The sequence below is a fragment of the Chanodichthys erythropterus genome, chromosome 9, assembly GCF_024489055.1.
Source record: "Chanodichthys erythropterus isolate Z2021 chromosome 9, ASM2448905v1, whole genome shotgun sequence".
NCBI classification, from domain to species: domain Eukaryota; kingdom Metazoa; phylum Chordata; class Actinopteri; order Cypriniformes; family Xenocyprididae; genus Chanodichthys; species Chanodichthys erythropterus.
In genome coordinates, this window is record NC_090229.1 from 21,397,992 (window position 1) to 21,411,651 (window position 13,660).

Genomic DNA, 13,660 nt, shown 5'->3' on the forward strand with positions numbered 1-13,660 from the left:
TGCTCCATTGCTCCATAAATCAGAACGAATAAATCTATGCCTTTTAGTTTTGCAATTTGATACCATGTACACTTTCAAATGTTTGGGGTTGTTAAGATTTTTACATTTTTCTGAAAGAAGTTATGCTCAGCAATGCTCAGCAAGTCTTCATTGTCACATGATCCTTCAGAAATCATTCTAATATGCTGATTTGATGCTCAAGAAACATTTATTATCATTAATGTTAAAAAAAATGTTGAAAGTAGTTTAAAACTGCTTAATATTTTTGTGGAAACCATGCTACATTTTTTTTTTTCAGTATTCTTTGCTGAATAGAGAGTTTAAAAAACATTTATTTGGAAAAATAGCATTTATTTAACATCATAAATGTATTAAATGTCACTTTTCATCAATTTAATTCATTCTTGCTGAATAAAAGTATTACTAAAAAATTCTTACTGACCCCAAACCTTTGAGCGGTAGTTTATATGTCTCTAAAAATTGACAATAATAATAAAAAGTAGCAAATATAAATTCATAATCTTTTTCTTCTTATCAGTTTTCAGGGGCATATACTCATTTTTTGCTAAATAAAATGCTCTCTAGAATGATAAAGCAAGTAGCAGTCATGGTTATAATGTAAACTAAAATACTATTTTAAATATGCCCTATCCAAATATCCTATTCAAAAGCAAGTCTCGCAATACAGGAAAGAAATTTACTTTTAAATCATTTCACGGGGTGCTTAAAGCCACTGAATAGGTTTAATAGCTGCAGACTAAATGGAGTGATAGTTTCTCCAGTAATAGAAACTAATGAATAATAATGAATTTGCTGCCCACTGACCCAAATGGCAGACTGGTGGACATTTGCTCACTCAGTAACCTACTTAACATGAACTTTTGCAATCTCTGAATTCAATGAGTACAGTTATATATGTAAACACAAACATTTGTCTATACATACACACAAATGAGCTGGTGTTTCACACTTTGTCCTAACCAGGAACAATGTGATACGGTGATTGTGCTGCAGTGCACAGCATTTCCCGCTTTCAGTATGGACAGATAAATCTACTGTATCATTTTGTAAGAAAATAAGCACATCACTGGTCACCTTGCTGTGTGCGTACACCACAGATCCCAGGAGCTTCCATGTGCCACCGCGGCGGTCCATACGCAGCATTCGAAGGATCTGAAGAAACCTCAGACTCCGAATGGCGGAGGTCGCAAAAACATTCCCCTGTGAGCCAGCGGCCAGCACAGACACCGAGGCAAAAAGGACCATGATATCTGCAGAACAACAGTGTCCATTAGTTATCAGATGAAATCCCCAAGATGACTGTCACCCATTAAGACATTAGAAAGGAAATGTTTTAATGATCTCTTCCCTCTTATCCTTCATATAATACTCTCGAACATGATGATGGCACACTTGGGCTTTGTATTTGCAGATGCTGCAAAAATCAAACATATATTCAAATAGATACTAGGCTTTCCAATCAAACTGCTTCTTAAAGGGATAGTTCACCCATATATTATTATTCTGTCTACATTTACTCACCCTCATAACTTTCTTTTTTGAATAGAACAAAAGATATTATATAATATATTATTATGTAATATCTTGTTGAAGAATGTTATGTATTTGTGTTGGACATTAGGGTGATTAAATACTGAAAGAATTGACATTTTAAGTTAATTATTCCCATAATGTGACTAGGATCAGTTTCATATTTACTGGCATTATGTATTCTTTCAAATGCTCTAATGGAGTTCACATTATTCTGCTGTAGCACTGGCATCCAGCATATCAAGTGTTGTAATTCAGAGAGTGCCAACCCCTTTGCTCATTTACTGCCCCAGAAAAAAGTTGGCAAAGCAGATTTTATTGTCTCTTAAGCAGAAAGAATAGCAAGAGAGAGAGAGAAGGAAGGAAAATCAGAACAGACAAAAATAGGAAGATGATTTTCTAACCGATGATGCAGAAGGGTTTGCGTGCAAATCTCAGCCTTCCTCTCCATCCTCTGTAGCGACAGCAGCACCCGGCTGCCCAGATACGCACAATATATTCCACACCAAACACCACGATTGTCACAATTTCCTAGACAGACAGCAAACACTTTATCCACAAGTTGACATACAAACCCGATTCCAAAAAAGTTGTGACACTGTACAAATTGTGAATAAAAAAGGAATGCAATAATTTACAAATCTCATAAACTTATATTTTATTCACAATAGAATATAGATAACATATCAAATGTTGAAAGTTAGACATTTTGAAATGTCATGCCAAATATTGGCTCATTTTGGATTTCATGAGAGCTACACATTCCAAAAAAGTTGGGACAGGTAGCAATAACAGGCCGGAAAAGTTAAATGTACATATAAGGAACAGCTGGAAGACAAATTTGCAACTTATTAGGTCAATTGGCAACATGATTGGGTATAAAAAGAGCCTCTCAGAGTGGCAGTGTCTCTCAGAAGTCAAGATCGGCAGAGGATCACCAATCCTTAGATGGCACTGCATCACATACAGGAATGCTACTGTAATGGAAATCACAACATGGGCTCAAGAATACTTCCAGAAAACATTGTCGGTGAACACAATCCACCATGCCATTCGCTGTTGCCGGCTAAAACTCTATAGGTCAAAAAAGAAGCCATATCTAAACATGATCCAGAAGCGCAGGTGTTTTCTCTGGGCCAAGGCTCATTTAAAATGGACTCTGCCAAAGTGGAAAACTATTCTGTGGTCAGACGAATCAAAATTTGAAGTTCTTTTTGGAAAACTGGGACGCCATGTCATCCGGACTAAAGAGGACAAGGACAACCCAAGTTGTTATCAGTGCTCAGTTCAGAAGCCTGCATCTCTGATGGTATGGGGTTGCATGAGTGTGTGTGGCATGGGCAGCTTATACATCTGGAAAGGCACCATCAATGCTGAAAGGTATATCCAAGTTCTAGAACAACATATGCTCCCATCCAGACGTCGTCTCTTTCAGGGAAGACCTTGCATTTTCCAACATGACAATGCCAGACCACATACTGCATCAATTACAACATCATGGCTGCGTAGAAGAAGGATCCGGGTACTGAAATGGCCAGCCTGCAGTCCAGATCTTTCACCCATAGAAAACATTAGGCGCATCATAAAGAGGAAGATGCGACAAAGAAGACCTAAGACAGTTGAGCAACTAGAAGCCTGTATTAGACAAGAATGGGACAACATTCCTATTCCTAAACTTGAGCAACTTGTCTCCTCAGTCCCCAGACGTTTGCAGACTGTCATAAAAAGAAGAGGGGATGCCACACAGTGGTACAGTTTTCCCTTAAAATGATACATTTTCTCAGTTTAAACATTTGATATGTCATCTATGTTGTATTCTGAATAAAATATTGAAATTTGAAACTTCTACATCGCATTCTGTTTTTATTCACAATTTGTACAGTGTCCCAACTTTTTTGGAATCAGGTTTGTATGTTTTTGTGCTGTTATAATAGTTATAATTTAATATAATGGCCTATCATATATAATATGATATCATATGATATCATATAATAACTTGACAAGTTTAATCTAATCTAATATATTTTCATGGTAAGAACAGAATTGTTTCATATACATTGGTAAACAAACTGCTGAAAACTGTAGTTTATTCTCTCAAACTCTCAAAATTTTCAATATGATATAATAAGCATCTTACTAACAAATAAATAAATATAAGAAAACGTAGCAAACCAACTAGCAATAATATTTATTATTATAAAGAGCTGAAGTAGTACAACAGTTATGCATCAAAAATACAACATAGCAATGTCCAAGCTTTTATACATTAAAAGAGCACTATGTGAGTGCTTGATGGCTAATGTTACACTGACCCAAACAGATCTATAAAGTGTCATGTTCACAGCAATCCACATCAGCGCTGGATAACGTCCTACTTGTCACATTCTGTTAGAATGTGGAACAGGATCTAGTGAGATCTACAGTATCTAAAATGTACACACGCAAGTCTGAAGTGTTTGATATAAAAACCTGATAGCATCACTACCATGAAACAGCTTCTTCTTGTCAATCATGTAAAATGAGGATCAGATACAAACCAGGATGTATAAGGCACTCTCAGAGCTTTTCTTGAATTCTTTGATCGTTGCGAACACTGACAGAACCAGGCAGGAAAACACCAGCAGAAACCTGCAAGACAGGACAGAGGTAAATCATACCAGTGATTCAATGGAATGCTGGGAATTCACATGAGATATCAAAAAATGTCTGAATAAGCTCCAACTAATAGGTTTCAGTATTAGAAGTTATTCACTGATATTAAAGGTAGGGTAGGCAATTTGTTTTATAAACACTTTTTGTTATACTGGTTGAAACTCTTCCTATCCTAATAGCAATCAATTATAGAAGTGGTCTAAATATTAAAACATGTACATATATCTTCTGTGGAAGTCTCAGGACCAAAATATTTTCGGTCCGAATGCAATGACAGGATGTCTTACCTGCCTGTCAACATATGTATTTCCATGCCTCCGGGCACCCTGCTCATGCAGACATCATATGTCGTACGCGTTCAATGAGGCTATGCAGAGTTGTAGCAAAGAATATAGATAGAAAGACGGTTCACTCCTATTAGTTATGAATAGGAGAAACTGCAATGTGCAATATGGCAGAAAATGTCCTGCCTTCTAAGTAAAAGAGCCATTTGATTGATAAAGTCATATACTGCGTCCCAATTCGCATACTATCCATCCTAAATAGTATTCGAAAGAATTAGTATGTCTCAAATCGTAGTATGTTGAAATGAGTATTCCAAAGATAACCGGATGGTCTACTTTTTCCGGTTAGAATTCGAAGTGCAGATCCATGCACACTTCTAACGGCTAATATTGCCCATAACACATTGCGCTGTGGACGAGGATTCGATTAGAACTACAAATACGAATAACAAGTGCCAAAAAACTACAAACATGACGGATATGCGAGACCTACGGTTAAGCAGAGCGGTTAAGATAAAGGGGCTTGAATGTTTAATAATCAGTATAACCTGACAAAAAGATATTTATTAAATGTTATCCACATTATATTTCATCTGCAACAGCATTGTGAACTTTTATAACGATGCGTTTGGTCATTAACTTTTAAATGCATCATTATGCAAAGATGAGGAGAGTTCTCTGCATGAAAGACCCATGACTGGCAGATCAACATGCGACTACATTTCTCTCCGAAAGGTAGGAAATTAAATTTAATTGAATGTTGAGGATTTTATCTGTGACAAGATGATTGACAGGACAGTTTAAACAGTTATAGGTTGCATAACTAAGTGACAGAACGTCCGTTAAAGACGCAATTATGACAAGGTAGTATGTCCCGAAGCTTGCATACTCTTCTGCTACACACTCAAAAGTATGTACTTTTTCTTTACAAAAACAGTACATACTTTTAGGACATAGTATAAGTAGGCGAATTGGGACGCAGCAGTTGTGTCACTGCAGCTGCCATTAGAGGCTCCGGTTCCCATAGAAACCTGAGACTCGCACTTAGGACTGTACAGGCGCATTGACTCATCTAGCCTGAAAAATATGCTTTTCTAACGCTATTTGAGCATAAGAAACAACAGATTTTGATTTTGTTGCTGATTTGAAATATGTAATTTAATTGTGAGTTCGCCAAGCAGTTTTTGAGATTTAAGGATTCCCCCATTCAAATACATAGGACTTGGTCTTGGATGCCTGAAATAGCTGCCCGGAGGCATTGCAAATATGACTCCCAAGTGAACAGAGTTTCCTTGAAAGGGACTTTGGTTGTAGACAGTCATCGAGTGCCGCAAACAAGCAGCAGCTGCCCATCACAGTTCCTCCTGAACCAAAACAAGCTTATACTGCGTTTACGCCATGTCATAATCGTAATTGCGACATGGCAACCGGTGATGTTCTACCTGGAGCTGTTCATGTCCTCAGACTCGGATTTATGCATTTCTATGTCAACACTATCAAAGTCTAAATGAATTTGCAGCAGTCAGGTGGTACAAGTAAGAGCTCTGTAAGTTGTTTGCATTCATTATTATTGTATGTGATGTGCTTTGAGACATAAGGTAATTTAACGCTGTCTCTAGTCTCGTGACGCTTTGAAGACTCTGCTGAGTGTGTTCATGTGTTTTGAAGGAAGCATGGCTTTAGAGAGCACTCTGAAGGGAGGATGGGATCTCATGCATTCAAAGCTAGCTTGCTATTGCTAGCCTCTCCGAAATTGCCTACCCTACCTTTAATTTGTTTTGGACAGAGCAGTACATGTATATTCATGAAGGACACCAAGTTTAGCCACTTAATTGGAATTGGGCCCTCTTGGGCCTATCGCTGGTTTTGTGATCTATGAGGAAAAATACTGGCTTGAGAGTCAAGATTCCTTAGAGAGTTCCTGACACTCTGTAGTTAAACTCAGAGATAAATCCCTGAAGAGAGAGAGAGAGAGAAAGAGAGTGAAGTGAAATGAGACTAAAATAGCTGAAAGTCTCATTAGCATAAAACCTCACTGGGCCTCACACCCATGCACAGTGAGAGAAAATATGATGACAGATAAAAACATTGACATAAAACATTGGGGTGCCTGAAATAGACAATATTCTGAACTGATATCCATAGGTACCGGGAGACTTCGAAAACATCGAAACTTCGAAAACAATTGCAGCGGTTTTGCCCTGATTGATTCATACCATTATATCAGCAACAAACAGTGATTTGTGAGATGTGGCACTGTGTGATGAAGTTAAATGTCCGGGAATCTCAAGCATCACACAATCAATGAAAGTGCTTGAATGACTAGTGCAATATCTTCAATAAATGGGAAAAAACACTCATGTGTCTTGCACTGAGGAGAGGCTTCCTTCGGGCCACTCTGCCATAAAGCCTCGACTGGTGGAGGGCTGCAGTGATGGATGACTTTCTACAACTTTCTCCCATCTCCCGACTGCATCTCTGGAGCTCAGCCACAGTGATCTTTGGGTTCTTCTTTACCTCTCTCACCAAGGCTCTTCTCCCCTTATAGCTCAGTTTGGCCGGACGGGCAGCTCTAGGAAGGGTTCTGGTCATCCCAAACGTCTTCCATTTTAAGGATTATGGAGGCCACTGTGCTCTTAGGAACCTTAAGTGCAGCACAATTTTTTTTGTAACCTTGTCCAGATCTGTGCCTTGCCACAATTCTGTCTCTGAGCTCTTCAGGCAGTTCCTTTGACCTCATGATTCTCATTTGCTCTGACATGCACTGTGAGCTGTAAGGGCTTATATAGACAGGTGTGTGGCTTTCCTAATCAAGTCCAATCAGTATAATCAAACGCAGCTGGACTCAAATGAAGGTGTCGAACCATCTCAAGGATGATCAGAAGAAATGGACAGCACCTGAGTGTCACAGCAAAGGGTCTAAATACATAGGACCATGTGATATTTCAGTTTTTCTTTTTTAATACATCTGCAAAAATGTCAACAATTCTGTGTTTTTCTGTCAATATGGGGTGCTGTGTGTACATTAATGAGGGAAAAAAATGAACTTAAATGATTTTAGCAATTGGCTGCAATATAACAAAGAGTGAAAAATTTAACGGGGTCTGAATACTTTCCGTACCCACTGTATATATTTATTAAAATAGAAAAAAAGGTTATTTTAAACTATAATAATATTTCACAATATTACAGTTTTTACTGTATTTTGATCAAATTAATGCAGATTTGAGCATAAGAGACTTCTGTCACATTAAAACATTAAAAAATCTTATACAGGCCCCAAATTTTTGAATGTTTGTGTATATATTCTTGTGTAAATTTCTGGTCGTTTCAGGTGACATTGGCTTCAAATGTAATCTTTTAACAAAGCTTTAATTCTCCTTTTCCATTTCAGTGGAGAATTTCTGTAACCTTCTGTAACGCTGTAAATGAACTGCACATAGCACACACTGTATCATGGAGGGGGTGAGATTTCCACTTCATGATGGAAGACAATTTTCCTACCATCCTTACTTGCACAATTTCATCAACCAAGGGCAAAGAACAGCCTTTAACTGAGCTTGACTTCCTAATCAGTTTGTCAAGTCTGTTTTTGTCCTTCACAGAAATCCCTCCACTCCAGCAAACCACAGCATAAAAGATTACAGATGCCACTACAGTGTCATAAAAAGTCCTTAACAATATTCAACACACTCCAAAAGATCTCAAATGTCTCAACAAGTGAGTAAGACTCTGGCCCTTTTTGTACAAGTAATTCATGTGATCACACCAATCCAACCTGTTATTTAAGTAGACCCCCAGATAGCTGTACAATTTCACAATTTCAATATCCACTCCTTCAATATTTACAGAAATTTTTTTATACTATATACTTAATATATCATAAATTATTTCAAACAGAGGAGTGCACTTTGTAAAGTGCTGACTATGCTGTTCCTCTATAAGATAAATCTTTTCCAAGTTGCTGTTGAATGATTGTAGAAGTGTCAGGTATAATAGACAACCTCTCCACTAGGATGCTTTTTGCCCCTGGTATTAAAATTAAATGTCACAATAGAAATTAATCTGCTAATTTGGAACAATCAAACAGAAGGAGATCAGTAAAACAGACTGGTCCTAAAGGGAATGAGGCCATTAATAAAGGTGGAAACCAGGATTAGAAAGCCAGAGGTAGGTAAATCAGCTGAAATGAGAGTCCTCAAAGGAAATCTTTACTCATGAAGCATGGACAAAAAAAAATGCTGAGTCATACAGAAACAGTGACATCAGGAACATGTCACATTATGAGAAACCTTCCCCCTGCCTTCCTGCTCTCAGACAGTTTGAACTTTATAAAGGGCTCCAGAGGATAAGGACATATTTTAATATGAACTTGCCCAGAAATCACATTGACAAACCATGGTATTTTAGGAGCAGATGAAAGTACTGTAAGTTCCTATATACTTTACTGATACTGATGACTTGCTGACCTATGCAAATGACTGATCTTTGCATTTGCAAATCTCTAAGATCTAAATGTATTGCCTTTAGATGTAAATGTTGCCAGAACATTTGTTTTAAAAGTGCAAACTAGGAAAATCTAATTAGAGATTTACAATCTCATCTGGACAGACTGACCACAGAGGCATCAAACACAAGCTTAATAATACTAAAATTATTTCAGCAACTATAAAGCGTTATGACACACACTATTTGTAATACTGCTGAACCCCTTGAGCATTATACATAAGGATCATATAAAGATCACTTAAATATACAATAAAAAAAAGCCCTTTTGTCTTTGTCAGACTGGTCATTGCTCTTGATGCTGGCAACGGCTACAGACTAATCTGGAAATGTAAGGCGGACCAGAGTAGAGTAGAGTATATGGGCCTGTCGAACAGAGAGACAGCAAGGACACATGGTTTGAGTCAGCAGCAAATAAGGTAATCTAGTAATCGATTTAAAGGTAGGGTAGGCAATTTGTTTTATAAACACTTTTTGTTAAACCGGTTGAAACTCTCTTCACATCCTGATAGCAATCAATAATAGAAGCGGTCTAAATATTAAAACCAGGGCTGTCAAAATCACGCGTTAATTTCGATTAATTAATCTGAGAAAAAATAACACGTAAAAAAAAATAACGCAGATTAATCCATTCCGTATTGACTTTTGAACCTGGAACCGTTCTAGCCACCATTCGACTGTAAAATGAAGGAGGGAGACGAGAACGCGCTGGCGCTGCCTGGATCATTGACTGGAACATTTACTTATAAAAAACGGCCTGATGGAAGTGTTGATAAAAATAAAGTCGTCTGCAATGTCTGCAGCAAGTAATTTGCATATCACCAGAGTTCGTCCACTCTAAAGTAGGCTACCACATCAATGCAAAGCATCCAGGAGTTAACATTAATCCGGAGGTACGACCTAGCACGTCGTTATAGTAGATATTTCATGCTTTCTATAGAAATATTTCTCATGTCTCTGAGGCAAGCAGCCTATACGTTGAGTTTCGGTTCACGCATTCCAGTTCACGCGCCAGTGATCGCGCCCACGCCTCCATGTTATGATTATATTTTCTATTATATTTGCTTCTTATTTATTACATCCAGGTTATTGGTTGATGAAACATTGATTAAAATTAAGATACAATTTTTTTTACAAAACGAAATTCACTTTAAAGAAAGGCTTTCTACCAAACAAAACTTCATGAAGTGGTCAAAATCATGTCTGACACACTCCATGTCTCCGATATATTTACTTTTCATAATCAAATAGATGAATTTAAAACATAACATAGGACTATTTAAACATAAATATGAAACTACGTTTTCTTTAACGGCTAACACGTAGCCTATAGTACAGTACAGAGAAATTTCACGTCTGAATTACCAATTCAAATGTGAACAAAAATAAAAGCAATTAAATGTGTTATTATAATTAAAGATGAAAATTTAAATTACGGGTAATAATAGATTATGACAGATTTTTTACGAACCTGTCCGTCAAAATGACGGACAAAGTAAAAGTCTAAACGCAACCTCTGGTGTTAAGGCACACATCGTCAAATCTTCTTCCTGAAGCACTTTTGAATTTATTTCCTTAGCATATTAGGTCATATTGTTGATTGTTATGGCCATTATTTGAACAGTGAAAATAATAATAAAAAAGTTTTTGAACTTTAATGTCACTAATGCTGATTATTCTTTGATTCATTTGAATTGAAATATTTAATACTTTCACAGCAAAAATTATGTATGCGATTATTTTAGATTAATTAATCACAGAGTATATAATTAATTAGATTAAAAATTTTAATCGATTGACAGCCCTAATTAAAACACATACATATATCTTCTTTTTGCATTGACTGACAGTCACGCTACGTTAAAAAGTGCAAAAACTGTATTTATTGTTTGAATTTCATAATAAAAATGACAGAATTTTGAAGCTGAGACTTTGTTTCATATCAAAAGTAACAAATCACAAAGTTTACTGCGATTTATTTGATGCTCACAAAGACTGCATTTATTTAACCAAATATACAGTAAAAACTATTAAAAGAGTTTTTTTAACTCCAAACGTTTGTACAATATAAAGTTTATTATATATTAGAATATTTTATTCTTAACCACTTAACTGACTATCATGAGCAAAATGATGTTGCATATGCAATAAGTATTTAATGCTTATTGTAACAAATACTCTGACTTGCATATCAAACACACCAGCATTCACACCAATATCTCCTTGGACCTTTTTCCTTAAGCCTGAGAAATAAAGGCTTAGCTGAGTCTGTACAGCATGCAAAGTGCTATCTCTGCATTTAATGCTTGTGAAAGAGAGAGAGAAAAAAAAAACACTTAGAATAAGAGGCCAAAGTCAGCACACTGCACTCCACTCAGTACGTGTGTGTGTGTGTGTGTGTGTGTGTGTGTGCACTAGACAAATAAGGGTATTGACTGTATAAATAATGTATCTTCAGAACTTCCACATTCATGTCTCAGGCTGAATTGGAGTCTTCTATGAGGGTTGCATGACCAGCAGAGCAGACAAAGACATTACAGCCACTCAGCTCATGCTCCAGCATCTCTGTTGTTATGATGCTGCATTATGACAGAATGGTTTATAGGCTTCATAAGAGATAAATGGATCTCAAAGACATTTCAGGTAATGGAACTCTGGAAGCTCCATGTGTTTCTAAAAGGCTAGATAAGAAGTGATGCTACACCTTGCCTTGAGATTGTGTGGATCAATCACATCTCTTTATCTCTTTAGCAGGGATTTGTAAGGATTCCTATTGGAGTGTCATATTTAATCAATCGTATACAATATTAATAGTATCTCCTCGTAAATTCCAACATTACACAAAATAAACACAAGGTCTTTGCAACAAACAGTTACCATTATGACTATTATGATTACTAATAACATCAAAAAGGAATTTGAAAACTCTTTAAAACTTCTGTTAAAGACTGCCCAACAGAAAGACATTATTTAGGGTTATATTACGGGGCTTTTGAATGCTCGAATCTGATCAACAATAACCAACTGCAGAACCGCAGAACCATACGTCATGACAGTCTGAGGATGACAGTGCCAGACCGACAGTCTGAGGCTGGAAGTGGGCAGTCTCATGTCGGATGTGGCTGGAGAGGCTTTACTTCATTTACAGCGATGCAAAACGTGCTTCAACAATTTCCACTGCCCAGTGTTTTTAAACCGACCAGATGGCATAAGTTGAATGCACACCTTTAAATTCACACCAAAAAGGCTGTTGTCAACATTTCTTTTATATTCTGAATTTTAAATTTTGCTTTTGCAATGCTGTAAATGATAATTTTGACTTTAGAACAACGAAACGCGTCTCATGCAATTTCTATGGTTATACATTCAAGTTTTTCTGTTCGATTTTGCAATGCAGTAAACTGACAAGCAGAATCACCCCAGGACAATGGAAGCTGATCAAAAACAAGGTTAGTTTTATAAGGCTTTCATAAAGACATAAGGTACTTAAACAGATGGTGTGTTGTTATATCTGTCAAATCTTTTCAGGAATAACTTTCTGTATTCTGTTGTTTCAGAATGTTCCATCCACAACAGTTGGCCGGCTCTGTTGACTGTGGGGTCTTCATGTTAATGTTTAGATTAAGTTAATGGTAAGAATAAGAAGGGAAAATTAAACGTTTTTAAAAATGTATGAACCTCTCTTTTTATTAGAATGAAAACAAATATATGAGGGCTTTTCACACTTGAAATAGTGGGTGAAAACAGAATCCTGGGGTATCTTGATTCATGTTTGACACTGATCATCATTTACCTGGGGTTGACAATTAATCCTGAGTATTCATACGCTGCGTTTCACACTGTACATTACTAAACCCTGGGTTAACGTCCTTATTAGCATATCTGCAGTGTCAGTGTCACTGATTGGATGAACAAAGCACACAATATGTTTACATAAATGCTCACGCATTGCACATCCTCATATTACACATAGTCAACGTCACTATCAAGTTTATCCTGAATGGACTTTTCAGACTATAAATGAATTAAACTGTATTTTCTGAACTGCAATTGTTGCATTTTCTGTCAGCATTTGTTGTTTTTTCTTTCCAATGCTGAATTTTCTATTTATATACAAAGCACAGTATTTCTGTGACTGTCAAAAGCATGTAAATATACAAGTGTTACTTTATCCACGGTTAAAAGTGGTGTTTAGAACGACGATAACCCTGGGTTAAGTGCAGTGTGAAAACTGCTTGCCTTTTAAAAAAAATTTAAACTGAACACGATTAATTAATTTCATTAGTGACAGGATATGATTTATACCTCCAATATATAAACATGAGAAAAACAGAATGTCAAAACTTTATTATACATGCTATGCTACATCCTGACTACAACACGTATTGTTATACACTTCCAACATTTCATCCCATTTGTTTGTACCCTTCACTCATGAAGGAGCCACAGATCAATTTATTTCAATTTTGTTCACAGATTTTTCAATTTACTCTCTTTGATTTTGTAATTTTTTAGAGTAGAGCACAGCTAGTATATGATGCTTTTGCTACTTATTAAAATTAAATAACTTTTGTGTTTTTTTTTTAGGTTTAATGGATCTGAATTTGCTAAATTCATGTAATCTAGTGTACAACTGTGTAATGTGTATTTTGTACTATCGAAAAATG

At 36.4% G+C, this 13,660-nt stretch overlaps 1 protein-coding gene across 1 annotated transcript in view; it reads right to left on the reverse strand.

The window, feature by feature from the left end:
• The window catches only part of kcnq2a (potassium voltage-gated channel, KQT-like subfamily, member 2a), a 38,130-nt gene that overhangs the window by 19,199 nt on the left and 5,271 nt on the right, over positions 1–13,660 (reverse strand). Inside the window, exons 2-4 of the mRNA XM_067393864.1 lie at positions 4,089–4,179; positions 1,956–2,082; positions 1,096–1,271 (exon numbers count right to left, since the gene is read on the reverse strand). Of these exons, the coding sequence (XP_067249965.1) occupies positions 1,096–1,271; positions 1,956–2,082; positions 4,089–4,179 (394 nt within the window). The remainder of the gene's footprint in view (positions 1–1,095; positions 1,272–1,955; positions 2,083–4,088; positions 4,180–13,660) is intronic.